The sequence below is a fragment of the Chiloscyllium plagiosum genome, chromosome 12, assembly GCF_004010195.1.
Source record: "Chiloscyllium plagiosum isolate BGI_BamShark_2017 chromosome 12, ASM401019v2, whole genome shotgun sequence".
Classification (NCBI taxonomy): Eukaryota; Metazoa; Chordata; class Chondrichthyes; order Orectolobiformes; family Hemiscylliidae; genus Chiloscyllium; species Chiloscyllium plagiosum.
The window spans coordinates 77,451,113-77,471,587 of record NC_057721.1 but is presented as its reverse complement, the minus strand read 5'-3'; the positions used below and the strand labels follow the sequence as shown (position 1 = coordinate 77,471,587).

The window sequence follows — 20,475 nt, the reverse complement described above, 5'->3', positions numbered from 1 at the left end:
AGTTGAGTGACGCTTCCACAGAACACAGGGGATGTAGATGCTTGTGGATGCCAATTAAATGGGCTGCTTTGTCCAAGATGGTGTTAAGCTTCTTGAGTGTTGTTGGAGCTGCACTCATTCAGACAGATGGGGAGTATTATATCAAGACTTGAGTCTTGTAGGTTGTGCTCAGGCTTTGGGGAGTCAGGGTGTGAATTACTTAGTGCAGTGTTCCTCTTATTACAAGATTACAACTCAAAGATTATCAAAGAGTTCAAGTCAAATAGCACTTTTACAGTATTTACCAAAGGTGTGAAGAGGTCAAATGGAATAAATATGTGATCAAAGCTGAGAAACTATGACAAAAACCAACAAACGCCTTGCATTAGATGTTGAAGATTCTATATGGTGAAATGAAAAGAGTCTTATTACATCATATCAGAGACATCCACTGATTTGTATGGGAATGAACCATCTTCCTGTGTGCCAGGTATGAGTCCAACTGATACCCATTGATTGCAGTTTTGCTAGGACTTCATGATGCAACACTCTGTGAAATATGACCTTGATATCAAGGGCTGTCACTCTTGCCTCAGCTTTGGAATTCAGCTGTTTTGTCCATGTTTGAACAAAAGCCATAATGAAATCAGGAGCTGAGTGGCCCTGGTGGAACCCAAACTGGGTGTCACTGAGCAGGTTACTGCTGAGCAGGTGCTGCTTGATAGCACTGTCAATGACACCTTCCATCACTTTACTGATATCGAGCGAAGGCTGATGGGGCAATAATTGACTGGGTTGAATTTGTCCTGCTTTTTGTGTACAGGACATACCTGGGCAATTTTCCACTTGGTCAGGTAGATGCCAATGTTGTAGCTGTACTGGAACAGCCTGGCTAATGTTGGAGAAATTGAAATCATCAGATACAATTAGCCCACTATGTCCTCAGTCAAAATTTATTTTAATATTATGATTTTAACATTTACTTAGTTCCTTCACATGGTGAATCATTTCTGTCTTTTTCCTGAATGACCTCTTGTTTGCTAATCATTTGCAAAATCATTGAGCTGTTTGATCAAGGAACAGAGATAAACGAACAGGAGTAGGCCACTCAGCCCCTCAACTCCATTCCTCCATTAAAGAGATCATGGCTGATCTGTAGCCTAACTCCGTATACCTGCCTTTAGCCCATAGCCATTAATGCTTTTGCTTAATAAAAAAAAGCTACCTCAAATTTAAAACTAATAATATAATATCTTATTTCATAGTAATATTTTAAACATCTATGGTCCTGAAGCCCCATCCACTGTGTTTAACTTCATAGCATTTAGAAATTACCCTTGTTATGGACGAGGCTAGAGCACCTCAAAACGTTGCAAGGAGATAGCCCAGCCCCTAACTTTTCTAGTTGTTTTGAGCAGGTGTATAGTGGATAATCCAGGCATGATGCAGCTGCTCAAAACCTCTCAGTTTGAAATAAAACAATTTATTTACAAAGTACTGAATGAAACAAAAATAAAAGAATACAAAATAACGTAACTTATCTGAAAACCCAACAGACTATCCCAACTTAATGATGTTATTCCAAATTTCAGCAATAATCCCCTTAAACACCCCTTGGCAACAAAAAGGTAAAATCAAAAACAGGTTCTTACAAGAGAGATGTCAGAGAGGGGGAGGATTGGCATGGACCAGATTCTTTGGGTCCAGTAGCTTCACAACTGACTGACTGTTAAAATCAAACCAAAGCTTCTTCAAGTAGATAAACGCAGACAATCTAACCGTGTTAAAGAAGCAGCATCATTAAACCTTGATCTATCAATGTTTTTGGTCCAAAATGGATAACTTCATACTTGCTTATATTGAACTCCATCTGCCACAGTTTGCCAAATTCACTTAGTCAATCAATCCAAATGTAAAGTTATGCGGTCATCTAAACTGTCTACAATGCTGCCTTCTTTGTGCCATCAGCAAATTTGGATGTATGACTTTCTACGCCACTATCCAAGTCATTAATGAATAATGTGATTAATTGAGGCCTGAACACAGATCTTTGCAGGTACTACATCCTGCCACATCCCAATGCTGTAGCTGAAAGTGGGAAGAGGCTGGAGAGAAAGTGAGGAACTTATTGTTGGCAACAACTAGTTACCGCACCCTTACTACACTCGTTATTTAATTAAGTAACCAATTTAGGGCCCAATCAGGAATGGTAGGTTAACTGCTAAAGTTATTCAGTGATGAGTGAGCTGTGGGGTGGGGTCAAACTCCCTCTTTTGATAGGTGTTGGTATTTGCAAGTAGTTGTTGCGTTTTCTGGATGTACTCTGCTTTGTCCAGGATGACCGTCATTCTGCCTTTGTCTGCTGGTAATGTGATTATGTTCTTATCATTTCTTAGTGTTTTTAGTGCTCCCCTCTCCTTAGTGGGTTAAGGTTGTGTGTTTGTCTTTTCCTTGTTATCAGGGGTATGATACTTTGTCTCACTGTTTGTTGTGTATCTTGGTTAGGCCACTGTTGGAACATTGCGTGCAATTCTGGTCTCCTTCCTATCGGAAAGATGTTGTGAAATTTGAAAGGGTTCAGAAAAGATTTACAAGGATGTTGCCAGGGTTGGAGGATCTGAGCTACAGGGAGAGGCTGTTTTCCCTGGAGCGTCGGAGGCTGAGGGGTGACCTTATAGAGGTTTACAAAATTATGAGGGGCATAGATAGGATAAATAGGCAAAGTCTTTTCCCTGGGTTTGGGGAGTCCAGAACTAGAGGGCATAGGTTTAGGGTGAAAGGGGAAAGATATAAAAGAGACCTTAGGGGCAACATTTTCATGCAGAGGGTGGTATGGAATGAGCTGCCAGAGGATGTGGTGGAGGCTGGTACAATTGCAACATTTAAGAGGCATTTGGATGGGTATATGAATAGGAAGGGTTTGGAGGGATATGGGCTGTGTGCTGGCAGGTGGGACTAGATTGGGTTGGGATATCTGGTCGGCATGGACAGGTTGGACCGAAGGGTCTGTTTCCATGCTGTACATCTCTATGACTCTATGACTCTATGAGTCTTGTTGGCCAAAGCTATTGGAAGGGTATCGGAGGTCATTGAGCAGAGTTTTGTAACCACGGCCATTAATACTGGGGATTCCTTCCCAGGCACAGGCTGTTATGCAGGAGGACCCTGTGCTTGAAAACCACTGAGTGGTCATCTAGCTTTCCTTGCATCCAGAAAATGTTCAGCTCCCTATTAACACCTTCCTGCTTCTTCTGATGATCTTCTTATCACTGCACCAAATGTATTTGGGAAAGTTCACCCTATTATGTCAAGTTCTCACTTTTTGTCATAATTTCTATCATTTTAGAATTTCACAGATGAAAAGTGACATGGGAGCAGTGGATGATTGCAAAACATCAATTCAGTCGAAAACATTCGGGTGAGAGAAATATGCACCTGTCACCCTGAGTGAGAGCTATTGTAAGGAGATCATTTCTGGGTCATTGGTAGAAGGTAGTTGATACCCATGGGGCCTCCTGACATTACCCTTGCCAGTAGCTTCCTGAACTCCTTTTTCCCACAACCCCAGCTCCTCACCATAGGGAGGATATGCAAATTCACCATAAAACGGAATTAGCAAAGTTTAAATGGATATATTGACAATTCCTATTGACAATATTAAAGTGGAGTAATGTTATGTAAATCAACATTAAGTGGGGCTTACTTTAAAAGAAGAAAACATTTGCTGGCTTGATTGAATCCAGAGGACTGAACATGGTTGAGAGCAGATATCTGAAGTGGTAATATGAAAAGACACAAACTGACAACTGTTTCACACTATTCAGAAATGGGGAATGTATAAGCCAGAGCTTGATAGACCAGTTAGCATGTTTCTGAGACAGTGAATAAACTTCAAAATTTACATTATAAGGAATGAAGGAAGTGACTTTGCATGAAAGTGCTGGCCTGCGGTTTTTTTTAACATGAAGACATTCATTGATTTCATTATTGGTGATATTTTTGCAATAATTTGGATAGTTCTGTACAATGATGTCAATATATCCATTTACTCTTGTCAGTTTTACCTGAATATTGTTTCTTACGGTGTCCTGTTCCAGGATCTGCTTGTGCATATAACTATTTAAACAGTTTGACTAAATATTTACCTTTTAATATATTCAATCATTTGTCAATTTCCAACTCCTTTTAAGTATTCATTTTAATTTACACACTGTATGAAGAGTGTTCCATTGCATCATGGTTGCTCAGTGGTTAGCACTGCTGCCTCATAGCTTCAGGGACTCGGTTCAATTTCACTCTCAGGCCTCTGTCTATGTAGAGTTTTCACATTCTTCCGTGTCTGTGTGGGTTTCCTCCAGTTGACTCCCACAGTCCAAAGATGTGCAGGTCAGTTGGATTGGCCATGCTAAATTTCCCATAGCGTCCAAGGATGTGCAGGCTAGGTGAAGTAGCCATGGGAAATGCAGGGTTACAGGGATAGGGGGACGGGGGTGTTGATAGCGTGGTGGGTCTTGATGGGATCTCTTTGGAGGGTCTGTGTGGACTTAATGGGCCAAATTGCCTGCTTCCACACTGAAGGTATTCAGTAATTATGGAAATCACAATTTAGGTATTTAATTTTGTCCTATTATAGATCAGCTTAGTTCTATATATTTTGTCGCATTTTATTTATTAGATTTTTGAAAATTTACCCAATTACTTGTTAAATCATTAGTTTTTCATTAATTGTTTAATCTATATTAAACGTTTTATTATTTTTATCTTTCAAGACTCTCACCTAACCAGGTTTATGGGCAAAAGTATTATGGTGTTGACAAACCTTATTGGAATCGAACCAAGAAGAATGATGCACAATACCAGCAAGCCTCAAGGTACACATGGTCTATATTGACTGGGACTCACTTTGTGTAGGGACTTGGATGGGACAGTCTTTGTAAGCTCCATTCAGGAGGGTTTCTTGACACGGTATGTAAACAGTCCAATCAGGGAAAGGGTTATACTGGACCTGGTTTTGGGAAATGAGCCCAGCCAGGTGAGTGAAGTTTCAGTCAGAGTGCATTCGTGAGTGGTGACCATAACACTGTGAGTTTTAAGATACTAACGGATAAGGATAACAGGAGTCCTCAGGTGAAGGTGTTAAACTGTGGGAAGGCGAACTACAACAATATTAGGCAGGAACTGGAGAATAGGCGAAAGTGAGGACTGCAGATGCTGAAGGTTAGAGTCGAGAGTGGGGTGCTGGAAAAGCATAGCAGGTCAGGCAGGATCCGAGAAGCAGGAAAATCGACTTTTCAGGCAAAAGCCCTTCATTAGGAATGAGGCTAGGAGCCTCAGTGGTGGAGAGATAAATGGGAGCGGGGTGGGGCTGGGGTAAGTATCTGAGAGTCCAATATGTGGATGGAGGTGGGGGATAAAGATGATAGGTCGGAGTGGAGGGTGGAGCGGATAGGTGAGGAGGAAGATGGACAGGTGGAACAGGTCATGAGGATGGTGCCAAGTTGGAAGGTTGGAACTGGGATAAGGTGAGGGCAGGGGAAATGAGGAAACTGGTGAAATCCACATTGATGCCGTGGGGTTGGAAGGGCCCGAGGCGGAAGATGAGGCGTTCTTCCTCCAGGCATCGGGTGGAGAATGTTGATTGGAGGTGGCAGCTTGAGGGTAAATCTACATTGGACATGTGGGAGTATTTCAAACAGCAATTGGTTATAGTTCAGGAACGGCACATTCCTGTGAGAATGAAGGCTAGAAATGGCAAAGTATGTGAACCTTGGATGACTAGGGATGTAATAACTTTGGTCAAACAGAAGAAAGAAGCATATGTAAGGTCTAGGAGGATGGGAATTGATGAAGCCTTTGAGGACATAAGGAAAGTAAGAAAGAACTTAAACAAGGAATTAGAAGGACTAAAAGGGGTCAAGAAAAAAATGTTAGCAAACAGGATTAAGGAGAATCCCAAGGTTTTTTATACATTTAAAAAAAAACCCAAGAGGGTTGCCAGGAAAAGGGTTGGCCTACTTAAAGACAAAGGAAAAATTCAATGTTTGGAGCCAGAAGAGGTAGGTGAGGTCATAAACGAATACTTTGTGTTGATATTCATCAAAGAGAAGGAATTGGTGGAGGATGATATCATTATGAATGACATGGATAGAGTGGAAAGTATGAGGCTTTTTCCCAGGACAGAGGGGACAATTACTGGGGACATAGGTTCAAGGTGCGGGACAAGGGAAAGTTTAAAAGAGATGTGCGAAGCAGGTTTTTCACACAAAGGGTGAGTGCCTGGAACACACTGCCAGAGGAGGCAGACACAATAGCAGCATTCAAGAAACACCTGGACAAATAAATGAATAGGAAGGGAATAGAGGGATATGGATCCTGTAAGTGAAGACAGTTTATTATGGAAAGGCAAAACATGTCAGTGCAGGCTTGGCGGACCCAAGGGTCTGTTTCTGTGCTGTATTGTTCTTTGATTATGTGCATCACTGGACTCCCCAGAAGGTATATCAGAGAACATCAAATAAAAAAAACAAAAGCAAAAACAGAAATTAGTGGAAAAGCTCAGCAGGTCTGACAGCATCTGTGGAGAAATCAGAGTTAACGTTGCGGATACGTGATCCTTCCTCAGAGCTGATGGTAAATAGTAAAATTTCAGTTTAAATGCAGGTCATAGGATTGTGGGGAGGGGGTAAGGAGTATATGGAGTTAGAGCCCAAAGAGAGAGAAGAACAATTAGGCAGACAAAGGAGTAGATAACAATCTGGCTGGGAAGGTAAATAGTTGTTAATGGAGCCTGTAAGTGGATAACAATAGGTAGTGTTTATTGGCAGATGAGGTGATAACAAGGAATAAGGGGCTGGGATATGGGAAAGTTCAAGTCCGAAAGTTATTGAACTCATTATAGATTCCAGAAGGCTGCAAGGTCTGCAAGTGGAAAGTGAGGTGTTATTCTTCCAGCTTGCACTGAGCTTCACTGGAGCAGTGCAGCAAGCCTGAGACAGAGATGTTGGCCAGGGAACAGGGTGGTGTGTTAAAGCGGCAAGCAACTGAAAGCTCAGGGTCTTTTGACCGGGCAGTATGCAGGTGCTCTGTGAAGTGGTCACCCAGTCTACACTTTGTTTCCCCAGTGTAGAGGAGACTGCATTGTGAGATCATAAAACCATAAGACATAGGAGCAGAAATTAGGCCATTCAGCCCATCGAGTCTGCTCCACTATTCAAACACGGCCGATACGTTTCTCAACTCCATTCTCCCACTTTCTCCCCGTAACCGTTGACCTTCCTGACAATCAAGAACCTCTCTATCTCTGCTTTAAGTTTCCTCAGTGGCCTGGCCTCCACAGCCCTCTTTGGCAATGAATTCCATAGATTCACCACTCTCTGGCTGAAGCAGTTTCTCCTCATCTCCATTCTAAAAGGTCTTCCATTTACCCTAAGGCTATACCCTTAGGTCATAATCTCTTCTACCAATGAAAACAGCTTCCTAACATCCTCCCTATCCAGGCCATTAGCATTCCGTATGTTTCAATTAGTTCTCCTCTCAATTTGTCTAAATTCCATCGAGAATAAAGTCAGAGTCCTCTTTAGTCAGTTTTGCCCGATTACTCTCTTGAAATCTTGGGATATTATGCATATCTTCCATTGTAAAGACTGACACAAAGTTTGTCACCATTTCTTTGTTCCCCACTAATGTCTCTTCAGTGTCATTTTCCACAAGCCCAATGTGAGCAGTGAATGCAGTCGACTCGATTGTGTGAAATGCAGGTAAAGTGCTGCTTCACCTGGAAGAAATGTTTTGGCCCTTACACACTGTGGAGGGAGGGAGTAAATGGGTAGATGTTACACACTCTGTGGTTGCAGGGGAAATTGCTGTGTGGCTTTGGGGGTGCTGTTGAGAGTAAAGGAAGTGTGGACCAGGGCATCCCGGAGGGAATGGTCCCAATGGAAGGTGGACAAGGGAGAAGAGGGGACTATGTGTATGGTGGTGGCAGAAATGGTGGTTAATGAGCCTCTGAATGTGGATGCTGGTGGATAGTAGGTAAGGACAATGGGAACCCTATCACTGTTATAGGAGGGAAGAGAGGGAATGAGAGCTGAATGTGGGAGATAGGTCAGACCTGGTTTATGGCCCTGTCAACAATGGAGCTGGGGAAATCCTGGTTGAGGAAGAAGGTGAGCATCTGGGAGACTCCCTTATTGAAGTTGACCTCATTGGAACATATATGATGGAGATGGAGGAACAGGGAGAATACATTAGAATCTTTACAAGAAGCAATGTGTACAAACAAGGTAACATCAAATAATACTTCATATTTTAAAAATAATAATACATAAAATTATGGGGGACCTATACACATTGGATAGGGAGGACACACATTTCCTAATTGAGGGTCAACATCCAGAGCCATACACCTCTGATCTTCTTCCAATTACCATAAATATGTTACTGAAAAATGCATTTTGTGATGGTATATGCTGCAAGTACTCAGCACTGGTCATGACCAAAATAAATGTTTAATGTGGTGGATAGAGAACAATGTGGTGGATGGTTTTGTCCTAGATGATGCTGAACATCTTGAGTGACTTTGGAGCTGCACGTATCCATGTTTGCATGGTATTGGTTAGCTCAGCCAGCTGGCTGGCTGATTGGCTTCCAGTGTGAAGTGTTACCAACAGTGTAGGTTTGAATCTTGTCTCAGCTGAGGTTACCCTGAAGGTTCTGTCTTTTTAACTTCACCCCTTTGCCGGAGATATTCTGACCCTTAGGTTAACCACACCACCAGTGGCGTCTGTCTGTCTGTCTCTCTCTGGGAGAAAGTAGGATCTTGGCAATTTTGCTTTTTGCAGTGCAGCAAATAATTAGGAAAGCTAATACAATGTTCTTATTTATTAAGAGGGGAATTGAATACACAAGTATGGAGGTTATGCTTCATTTATTCAGGCAGTTCTTCTATAATGTGATGGTTGTGTCCTTGTGCAAACCTGCATTATAGAAAAATCGTGCTTTTGAAACAGAGCTTAAAGTGCTGGCAATGTAATCACCTTCCAGCCAAAATACCTTTTTAAAAGTTTGTGCTATGTAAATAGGGTCCCCAATTCATCAATCGTGTTACAGTGAATTTGCATTAATGAAACATGCTTTATAGCAGAATAACCTATACTGATTAGACCACATTTGGAGTATTATGTACAGTACTGGTTTTGTCATTTACAGAAGGATATAAACATATGGAAAGCTGCTCAGCTCCTGACCTCGGTTCAAAAAAGCTGAATTCCAGAGGTGAAGTGAGAGAGACAGCCCTTGACATCAAGGCTGCATTCGGCCCTAGCAAAACTGGAATCAATGTGTATCAGCAGGGAAACTCTCTGGTGGTTAGAGTCATACTTGACATATAGAAAGATGGTTGTGATTGTTGGAGGTCAGTCATCTCAGCTTCACGACATGTCTGCAGGAGTTCCTCAGGATACTGTCCACATCCCAACCATTTTCAGTTGTTTCATCAATGACCTTCCTTCCATTGTAAGGTCAGAAGTGAGGAATTTTACTGATCATTGCACGATGTTCACCATTCACGACTCCTCAGATACTGAAGTAGTCCTGTCCAAATGCAACAAGATCTGGCCAATATCTAGGTTTGGGCTGACCAGTGGCAAGTAACATTCGCGCCACTTAAATGCCAAGCTATGACCATCACCAACAAGAGACAATCAAACCACAGCACCTTGACGTTCAATGGTATTAGCATAATTGAATCCCTCATTATCAACATCCTGGGAGTTATTATTGATCAGAAACTCAACTGGACTCACCATATAAATGCAGACACTACAAGAGTAGGTCAGACTTTAGGAATACTGTGCTGAAAATGTGTTGCTGATTTTCAGCTCTGATCTCCAGCATCTGCAGTCCTCACTTTCTCCTTTAGGAATACTGTATTGAGTAACTCACTTCATGACTCCTGACAGCCAGTTCACCATTGACAGGGCCCAAGTCAGGAGTGAGATGGAACAGTCCCCACTTCCTGGATGAGTACAGCTCCAACAACACTCAAAAAGCTTGACCCCGTCCAGGACAAAGTAGATGAAAATCCCTGGAATTGCGCCCCTCAGTGATCGCCAAAACTTTATTTGTTGCAGCAATCACTCTTTTTGCTCTTCTAGTGTCTGATCTGAAATATTACCACTCATTAAAAACTTATTCTGTCTTTCATTACAGATCTGTTGGCACTCAGAACATGACTCTGAACCTGTCTAATGTTTATCAACTTATGTGGCAGAGGATGAACCAATCTCAGATGTACCAGTCAGCGGTGCTGGATATTATAAGTAAGAAAGTTAAGCATGTTAAACCTTGGAAATTTGTTCCTTTTACCACTGAGGCTATATGGGTTGCATTGGGTACCATCTACTAGATGCACCGCAGCTTTTTGCTAGGATTTAAACAAAACCTTTGAAATCTAGAACCTCAATCAGATAGACAGGCCTGTGCATCATTGGAATTTTTCAGTGTGAAAGCTACCTTCCATGCTTACACTACCCTGACTTGGAAATGTATCACCATTACTGCAGCATCCTTTGGTTAAAGTCATAGATCTCACAATGTGGGAACACGATGCAAATATCCTCAATAGAAAGTTTTAGAAGCTAGTTCACTGTCGCCACCAGAAAGACTGTTATGGATGGGCAGTAAGGACTGGCTTTTCTTGTGACATCTGCAACTAGTTTCAAAAATTTTTAGAAGTTTAATTTGAGGAACAATGAGCAAAATACATAAAATCTATTTGGTGATTTGAAAGTATGCAAGAACCCTTAGGAAAAGTACAAAGAGATGAAAGGTAGAATATTAAAGGAAATGAAGGTTTGAGTTATAAGGAGATGTTGGACAGACTAGGATCTTTTTCACTGGAGCAGGGGAGGTTGAGGGGTGACCTTATCAAAGTTTATAAAATCATAAAGGATACAGATAAGGTGAATGGCGGATGTCTTTTCCTGAGGGTGGGGGATTTCAAGGCTTGGGGCATTTTTTAAAGTGAGGAGAGAGATTTAGAAAGGATGAGAGGCAACCATTTTAAACAGGGAGGAACTTCCCGTGGAAGTGATGGATGTGGGTACAGTTACAACATTTAAAAGGCATTTGAAGAAATACATAATAAAAAAAATGTTTGGAAGGATATGGGCCAAGTGCAGGCAGGTGGGACCAGTTTAGTTTGGAATTATGATGAGCATGAACTGGCTGGGCCAAAATGTCTATTTCCCCACTGTATGACACTGACTCTATAACTCTCTATGGTTAATATCCTGCTCAGATCATTGACCCAGACCTTGACAGATCCTGTAAAATCAACTATCTTATGAATTCTATCCAATCCATTTAATTGCAAGGGAGAAAATGCCCTGGCTGTCAAACTTTATGGAAATGTCCAACTCACTGACCCTGTATCTCTTCCCTTCTATTGTTCTTTTTTTCTCCCTTATTCCCTCATGGGATGTGGCATCATTGGTCGGGTCAGCATTTATTGGCCATCTTTAATTACACTTCAATGGAGTGTCTTGCTGGGCATTTCAGGGTCAACCACTTTGTTGTCACATGTAGGCCAGACCAGGTAAGGACAGCAGATTCCCTTCCCTGAAGGACATTAGTGAACCAATGGGGTTTTATGACAATCAGCAATGGTTACATGGTCACCAGTAGCCCAGTTTCTGGTTCTAGATTTTTCTTAAATTCAAATTTCACCATCTGCTGCATTAGGATTCGAACATACATCCCTTGAATAATAGTAAGGTTCTGGATTACTAAACAAAATACAAAGAACTGCAGATGCAGGAAATCTAAAACAAAACAGAAATAGCTGGAGAACTTCAGTTTGACAAAAGGTTACTGGACCCAAACAGTTAACTCTGGTTTCTCTCCACAGATGCTGCTAGACCTGCTGAGTTTCTCCAGCTATTTGTGTTCTCGACCAGATTACTAACAGAGAGACATTACTGCTATAACACCACCTCTTCTTTCCTGCTGCCCCAAAAGGACAACATCTATTGTGTGTCATGGAGAGTTTGGTCTGGAATTGATTACAAAGTTTGCATTCACTTTTTCAGTGCAGTGTTTCCTTGAGGAAGGTAATTTGGTCAGGGAAATTGTTTCACATGTCAGTCCTCCAAGAAGAGAAGTTTTAATCTTTGGACACATTTTAATCTTGTAATTTTAAACCCATGTCTCTGCTGTCTATTTTAGACAAATAGAAATTGATTGGAACCCGTCAACTCTATCACAATTTTATCATGAGGCCAGCAGAATCCTGGAAGGCAAATTTGATTAATTTTGTTTGTCCAGCAATTCTTATGTACAAATGTAAGACCACATGCATTAATGATTGAGCATTTCAGCCCCTCGCGCCTGGTCCACCATTCAATGATTATAAAGTCAAAGTCCAACCACAACACCATAAACAAACACATAGATCTAGATACCATCTATCAACCCCTCAGAAAATGAACAGGAAATTACATCACCATAAACCACAGGAACCCCATCCAGGACAAACATATAAATAGAAAGCAGGAGGCAACAGCTTCGCTTCACTTGGAGGTTGCCACTGATGATGTTACCTAGCCAGGTAATGAAACATCTGGATATCAAACCTACAGCTCAGCGAGCAAACCTATACCCTACGCCCTCAAATCCATATTCCTGCCTAACCTGATAACCTTTCACACCTTTGTTTAACAAGAATCTATTCACCTCCGCCTCAGACTCTGTTTCCACTGCCTTTTCAGGAAGAGAGTTCCTATGACTCTCAATCATTTGAGAGAAAAACTTTTGCCTCATAGAACATATAACATTGAACAGTACAGCACAGTAAAGGTGCTTTGGCCCTCAATGTTGTGCTAGCCTTTTATCCAACACTAAAATCTGACTAACCCACATACCTTTCATTGTGCTATCTTCCATGCACCTCTCCAAAACTCACTTAAATGTCCCTAATGTATCTGACTCCAGTACCTGGCTGTACATTCCATGCACCCACCACACTCTGTGTAAAGAACCTACCTCTGACATCTCCCCTAAACCTTCCTCCAATCACCTTAAAATTATGCCCCCTCATGATAGATATTTCTGTCCTGTGGGAATAAAATCTCCTGCCATCCACTCTATCTATGCCTCTCAACATCTTGTACACCTCTATCAAGTCACCTTCAACTCATCAACTCATTCTCCTCAGCTCCAATGAGAAAAGCTTTAGCTCCCTCAACCTTTCTTCACAAGACATGCCCCCCAGTCCAGGCAGCATCCTGGTAAATCTTCTCTGCACCCTCCCTAAAGCTTCCACATATCTCCTATAATGAGGCAGCCAGAGTTGAACACAATATTCCAAGTGTGGTCTCACCAGGGTTCTGTAGAGCTGCAGCATAACCTCGTAGCTTTTAAACTCAGTTCCCCTGCTAATGAAAGCCAACACACCATACACCTTCTTAATAGCCCTATCAACTTGAGTGACAACTTTGAGGGATCTATGGACATGGACCTCAAGATCTCTCTGTTCCTCCACAGTGCCAAGAATCCTGCCTTTAATGCTGTATTCTGCATTCAAATTTGACATTCCAAAGTGAATTACTTCACACTTTTCCAGGGTGAACTCCATCTGCCACTTATCAGCCCAGTTCTGTATCCTGTCAATGTCCTGTTGAAACCTATAATAGCCCTCACACTATCCACAGCTCCACCAACCTTCGTGTCATCATCAAACTTATTAACCCACCTTTCCACTTCCTCATCCAAGTCATGTATAAAAATCACAAAGAACAGAGGTCCCAGATCTGATCCCAGTGGAACACCACTGGTCACCAAGCTCCATCTACCACCACCCTGTGTCTTCTATGGGTCAGTCTATTATGTATCTAGAAAGACAAGATTTGCTGTATCCTATGAATCATTTCTTTCTGAATGAGCCTACCATGGGGAACCATATAAAATGCTTTGCTAAAATCCGTGTACACCACATCTATTGCTCTACCTTCATCAAAGTGTTTTGTCACATGCTCAAAGAATTCAATAAGGTTTGTGAAGCATGACCTGTCCCTCACAAAGCTATGCTGACTATCTCTAATCAAACTATGGTTGTCTGAATAATCATAAATCCTGCCTCTCAGAATCCTCTCTAATACTTTGCCCCCCTCCCTCCCCAGACATGATACTGATTGGTCTGTACTTGCCAGGATTGTCCCTATTCCCTTTCCTGAATAAGGGAATATCATTTGCCACCCTCCAATCATCGGGTATTTCTCCAGTGGGCAGTGAGGGTGCAAAGATCATTGCCAAAGGCACAGTAATTTCTTCTATCACTTCCTGTAGTAACGTTGGGTGCATCCCATCTGGCCCAGGGGATTTATCTACTCTTATGTGTTTCAAAGGTTTTAGCAAATCCTCCTTCCTAACACTGATATGTTCTAGCATATCAATCTGTTTCACGGTGTCCTCAGAAATGTCAAGGTCCCTCTCAGTAGTGAATACAGAAGCAAAGTATTCATTAAGGACCTCCCTATCTTCTCCAACTCCAGACACAAGTTCCCTCCACTATCCCTGATTGGCCCCACCCTCACTCTGGCCATCTTGTTCCTCACGTAAGTGTAGAAAACCTTAGGGTTTTCCTTAAACCTACCCGCTAAAGCTTTTTCATGCTCCCTTTTAACTCTCCTCAGTCCATTTTTCAGTTTCTTCTCTGTTTTACAATGGACAGCCTTGATTTATAAGCAAAGTTTTAAATCCTTCCAAAAGAGGAAACGTCCTTTCCACATCTGTCCGGTTGATTCCTTATGATCTGTTTGTTTCAATCAAGTTGCCTTTTACTCTTGTAAGCTCCAGCAGATGCAATCCCAGCCTGTCTAACCTTAAACTTGCAGCATTATTTCTTTATTTTCTACGGAAAAATAATAATCACTATACTGTAATTACTGCAATGTTTAACTTTTAATTTTGTTCTTTCTTTCTACTTTGTTTTTAACATTCTGTACCTAAGTACTTATACCCACAATGTTGCCTTGTGTGGCACCATTATACCCTTTTCATTGTACTCCTGTACTTGAGTACTTGAGTACATGTGATGATAAAGTCCACATCAAATCAATCACACTCAATCCAAGTATTAATCTAATAAAACAAAAGCAGCTGAAATTCTGAAACAAATACAGTGAACACTGGAGAAACTCATCAAGTCTAATAGCATCTTTGAAGAAAGAAATAGAGTTGATATTTTGTGCAGAACACAGATTCTGTAGAAGAGTTATGCTGCACTCAAGATGTTAACTCCACTAGTCAAGCAACATCTCTCCAGAATGCCTATTTGCATCCTTCATTAAATAAGGAGACCAATACCGTGTACGATATAAGGTGCATAGTATTGGTTCAGGCTCTCAATACAGTCTCTTGATACAGTGCCATGTATAAGATAAAGTCAGTATCTTTTTATTTTTTCTCTATTTTATATTGTGAGTTGAAATGAGAAAAGAACTGATTTTAAATCGAAGGATTGCTGAAAGATCACTGTATAATTTTTGACAGCTAGTAAGTTGACATTTATTATAAACATTGCTTTATACAGCTGCTGTTCTAACAGTGTTAGAAGAGGCAGACATACTGGAGCTTGGGTGTGTATAAAAGGAGACTTAGTCATGAATAAGTAACTGATTGATCTTTGCACTAGTTATCAGTGATTGATGACACTGACCTTCTGCCTGCCCATAACCATGCAATTAGTTCACAGGTAGCTGAACAGCTTGCTGCTGTGAACAAGACAGAGAAAAACCATTCAATCTCCACCAGCCAAAATAAGAAAATTATAAATAGATGTTGATAGGAGAAAGAGCCAAAACTTGGCAGATAACCACTCACTGAAATGCTATCTATCTTGGTCATAAGAAAAGACTGGCAACTCATCATCGAAATGCAGAGAAACTTCAGAGTGCTTTGGTGCAGAGGGAGCTTGGTGCCCTTGTGCATGAATTGCATATGACTAATATGAAGGTACAACAGGTAATAAGGAAAGCAAATGGAATTTTGGCATTTATTACTAAAAGAGAGCATAAAAGTATAAGTGCTAAGTTGATGACTCTGTTCTCCGCAGTACATGAAAATCACTGTAAACCTGAAGAAAATAAGTTTATTTTGTAATCAGTAGTTGCAGTAATCTGTGTCTTTTAAGTATCAGGCCATGATCCCTTTATAAGTGTGATCCAGTCATCCTGTAACTTATATAAACTCCTGCAAACAAGTAGAAGTATCTGAAGAAGGGAAGCTGAGAAGCAGCATTCTGATCAGCACAAGAATCATCTCAGCAAATCCTGAGAACATTGCACAACATTCCCAATCTTTCTCTCACCATGATACTTGTGTGTGTGAGACATAGTCACACTTACTGAGAATGTCCTGAGAATCACCAACCCAGTCCTGGATAGACCCAGCAAAGATGGTGGCACGGTGGAATCCAGTTGGAGGAATGTTGCCAATGGGAATCCTCAACATTGACTTCATACTCCATAAAGCTTCATGTCATCAGGATAAACATGGGTGAGAAAACATCCTGCTGATTACCACAAAATTTCCTCCGTTAACTGCTGAAACAGTACTCTTCCATGTTGACCAATGCATTTCAGCCTCCTCCAATGGTCCCCAGTGTTTAAGGTGCCAGTCTTTAGCCAATTTTGTTCACTCCACTTGATGGCTAGACACACTGCACTCTATGCCCTGACAAAATTCTAGCAATAGGATGAAAGACTGTTACTCCAGAGCTAATACACTCCTACCAAAGCTGTTCCAGTACAGTAATGACACTGGCATCGACTGACATTGTGGAAAATTGCTCGGGTATGTTCTGTCCATAAAAAGTAGGACAAATCCAATCCGGCCAATTACCGCCCCATCTGTCTACTCTCCATCATCAGTAAAGTGATGAAAGATGTCATTAACAGTGCTATCAAGCAGCACCTACTCAGCAACAACCTGCTCCCTGATGTCCAGTTTGGGTTCCACCAGGGCCACTCAGCTCCTGACCTCATTACAGCCTTGGTTCATACATGGACAAAAGAGCTGAATTCCAGAGATGAAGTGAACAAGACTGCCCTTGACATCAAGGTCACAATTGTCCAAATATGGAGTTAAGAAATCCTATCAAAAATAGAAATCGGGATTGAAACTCTCCTCTGGTTGGGAGAGCACAAAGGAAAATGTTTTGGTTATTGGAGGTCTGTTATCTCAGCTTCAGGACATCTCTGCAGAAGTTTCTCAGGATAGATGTTTTCTACATCAATGTGTTCAAAGATATTATAAAAACAACTGGGGCAGATGGGACTTGAACACAGTTCCTCAGGATAGAATCCTGGACCTAATCATTTTTAGCTGCTTCATCAATGCTTCACCCACTATCATTAATTCAGATTATTCTACTAAGTTCAGCACCATTCATGACTCTTTGGATATTAAAGCAGTCCATGGCCTAATGCAGCAAGACTTGGACAAATCCCAGGCTTCCAAGTTGGGATGGTGAGCAGTTTGGAGCAGATGTTGTCACAGTTCTGCTCCTTTTTTCTGCTGCACTTGTCTTTTTAAAAGATATTAGACATTGGTTTACAGACAAACATGGTCACTAAAGCAATTTGGTTCTGTATAGGAGCATATGAAGAAACAAGCAAACATTGGAGTTTAAGTCCATCCAACAAGCAAACAAAAGACATTTCTTACTTGTACAAAATTATATTTACATATATTTGAGGTGCTGGGAGGGTCCGATAACACTTTGTTATATTAAAACTGCAAGAGAAAATGCAAATTGCTGATATAATTCAGATGATTTAAAATTGATCAAACTTGCAGTCAGGGTTTTAATAGATTCAGGTCATTCACTTCAAAGCTAGAAATATTTTCTTCCTTGTTACACATGCTCCATTAATAGTTTTACTTGAATTTGACTTTTCTTTTTTTCTGGTTCAATTCCAGATGGCTCAGTATATAACTAAACCTCAAGCTGTGGAGAAGTCACTGAGAGGATGCCACAAGATTACATGTGTCAAGCATCAAGCATGATTACTTTTAAAGCAAATACTATCTTCTTTACTGGGAAGCATATGCTGGCTGACTTACTCCTTCTGCCACTTATTATTGATTATTTCAGAAGAAAGGTTTGGTGGATTGATTATCACATTGCCTTTCAAAGTTCACTGGTTGGTTCGCTATGTTTACATTATGTTAAGGTAGGAATCGGGATTTCTGGTCAAGCTCTCGAAATGCTGCATTAACACCAACCAGGGATATTCTGGCTCTTTTGGAACAAGCAATCGCATATCTACTGCTGAAAATTAGAAAATACCTGAATATATATTCAAGATTATTTTGCTAATCTCTTCCTTCTCAAATGCTGACTTTCTATTGTTGCTTTCTCTTGTTTCTTAAACTTTGTATTGTTTCTTAAATTAATCCTGTTTCCTGGTCTCACCTAGCATTTGATCACTCTGACGATTGAAAAATCTCCAGAAACCTCAAATTGGCATCATCTTTCTGCTTCTATGGTGTTTCTGAAAGAATCCATCTTCTGTATCCTATGTCAAATGTCTTGTGCACCATTGTAAGATCTTAGGTAAAGATCTTAGATTCAACATTCTAATACTGACACTAACCTTGTTGGTTTCCACTTAGTTCTCTTTAATCTCTGTTTACACCTCCACAATTACTCAATGGGACTTGCAGGTTGCCGAACACCATTCCGATGACTTTAAGACAGATCTGCTTTTAATTCTGTTTAGCTCAGCCTTATGAATGTGGTGAGTGATGTATCAAGTAATTCCCCAATTCATTTTTTGGCAGATTTATCCTGTTCTGTTTTGTATCAGTCATTCCTATTTAATAGTAATTGGTTTCCTTTTGCGTTGATCAAAGTAGAGCATTCATCCATATTTTTACAACACAAGTTACCAATGGAACTTAAATTTTGTTTTAAGTTGGGACCAACTCTTCAGGGATCAAATTGTCAATCATGGCCTGATCTCCAGGTTGGGCTCTCAGTTAACACCAGTATGTTCACAAAACTCAGAAGAATTTCCAACATTACCTAAATCCTACAGAAGTCTTTCAATGTTGACAGCCTTGATAGAGTACACAAAGATCCTCTGTTTACAAAGCCACCCTCAAATCCTCAGATAAACGTGGGCTATGTTCAATATTTCAATTGGACACCTTCACTCAAGATAAACACAGAAGGTATATCCTTCCTTCTGCATTTTCCAGTGTGTGGGATGGAAGAGCTACACTGCCACTGATTTCAAGTTTCTTTTGCTTGAATCTACTCGTTTCTTTTCATTTCATATTCTCAAGTAAATCAAGCTGACAATTTTCATGGTGAATATTCTGTCTGCAACAAATAAAGTAACTGAAGGATGATATGAGATATAACATGGTGATTGTATTGGAATAACACATATCCAAATGTATTGATTTGATAGAAATTGCGTTGGCTTTCTGCAGCAGAAGACTATATCTATATTTGAAATAAAGTTTGAATTTAGCAAGTTGCAAGAATTGTGAAAAGTTGGATGTTTATGTATGTAGAAAGGTGAAGTCACCACTGTCTTACCAGGCCATAGGGCAGCTGTCTCATTACAGAAAGGTGACTGGTGGTGTTTTTAGCGCAAGGACTACCACGCCTCAGGTAAGGACAGAGGTTGAGAAGGACAGTCCTTCATGATAACCTCAGCTGGTGCAGGAATTGAACCCATGCTGTTGGTATTACTCCACATACCAACTCCACATAGAGAGTCACCTGAGGATGGAATTGGACCTAGGTCCCTGGAGCTGTGAGGCAGCAGTGATAGCCACTGATTTAAGACTGAAATTATTCATGTAAACTGTAAACTTTCTCTACTCAAGATGAGTATACTTTACTCAAAAACAATTTGAGTAGGTTGCAGATCTGTTTAATCTGTCAAAGAGCCAAAGAGCCTGTTTGGTCTTATTTTCTGGAATGGTCAGGCTGCAAATGAGGTAATTGTGGTTCTTTTGACTTATTACCCCCGCCAATCCTCCCAAACTCAGGGTACTCAGGATTCCCCAGCCTATTGAGTGTCCTGCATTGTCACCCAGTCCCTTGGGATCCTTCCAGTTGGTGAAAAATTCAGCTGAGACTGACAGCTGCACCCTCCTCAGATGAAGGCTCCATTGACTTAGCCTGATTTGGTGTATATGAGGGAGGGTTTGTTAAAACAGGTTACTGAAATGTTACAGCAGGGGTTCTGAGCTGAAAATGTGTTGCTGGAAAAGCGCAGCAGGTCAGGCAGCATCCAGGGAACAGGAGAATCGACGTTACGGGCATAAGCCCTTCTTCAGGAATGAGGAAAGTTTGTCCAGCAGGCTAAGATAAAAGGTAGGGAGGAGGGACTTGGGGGAGGGGCGTCGGTAATGTGATAGGTGGAAAGAGGTCAAGGTGAGGGTGATAGGTCAGACTGGGGTGGGGGCGGAGAGGTC

At 41.1% G+C, this 20,475-nt stretch overlaps 1 protein-coding gene across 1 annotated transcript in view; it reads left to right on the top strand.

The window, feature by feature from the left end:
* LOC122554853 overlaps positions 1–20,475 on the top strand; it is a 76,373-nt gene that overhangs the window by 14,135 nt on the left and 41,763 nt on the right. Inside the window, exons 5-8 of the mRNA XM_043700199.1 lie at positions 3,326–3,397; positions 4,749–4,850; positions 10,189–10,298; positions 17,959–17,970. Coding sequence (XP_043556134.1) covers positions 3,326–3,397; positions 4,749–4,850; positions 10,189–10,298; positions 17,959–17,970 — 296 coding nt within the window. The remainder of the gene's footprint in view (positions 1–3,325; positions 3,398–4,748; positions 4,851–10,188; positions 10,299–17,958; positions 17,971–20,475) is intronic.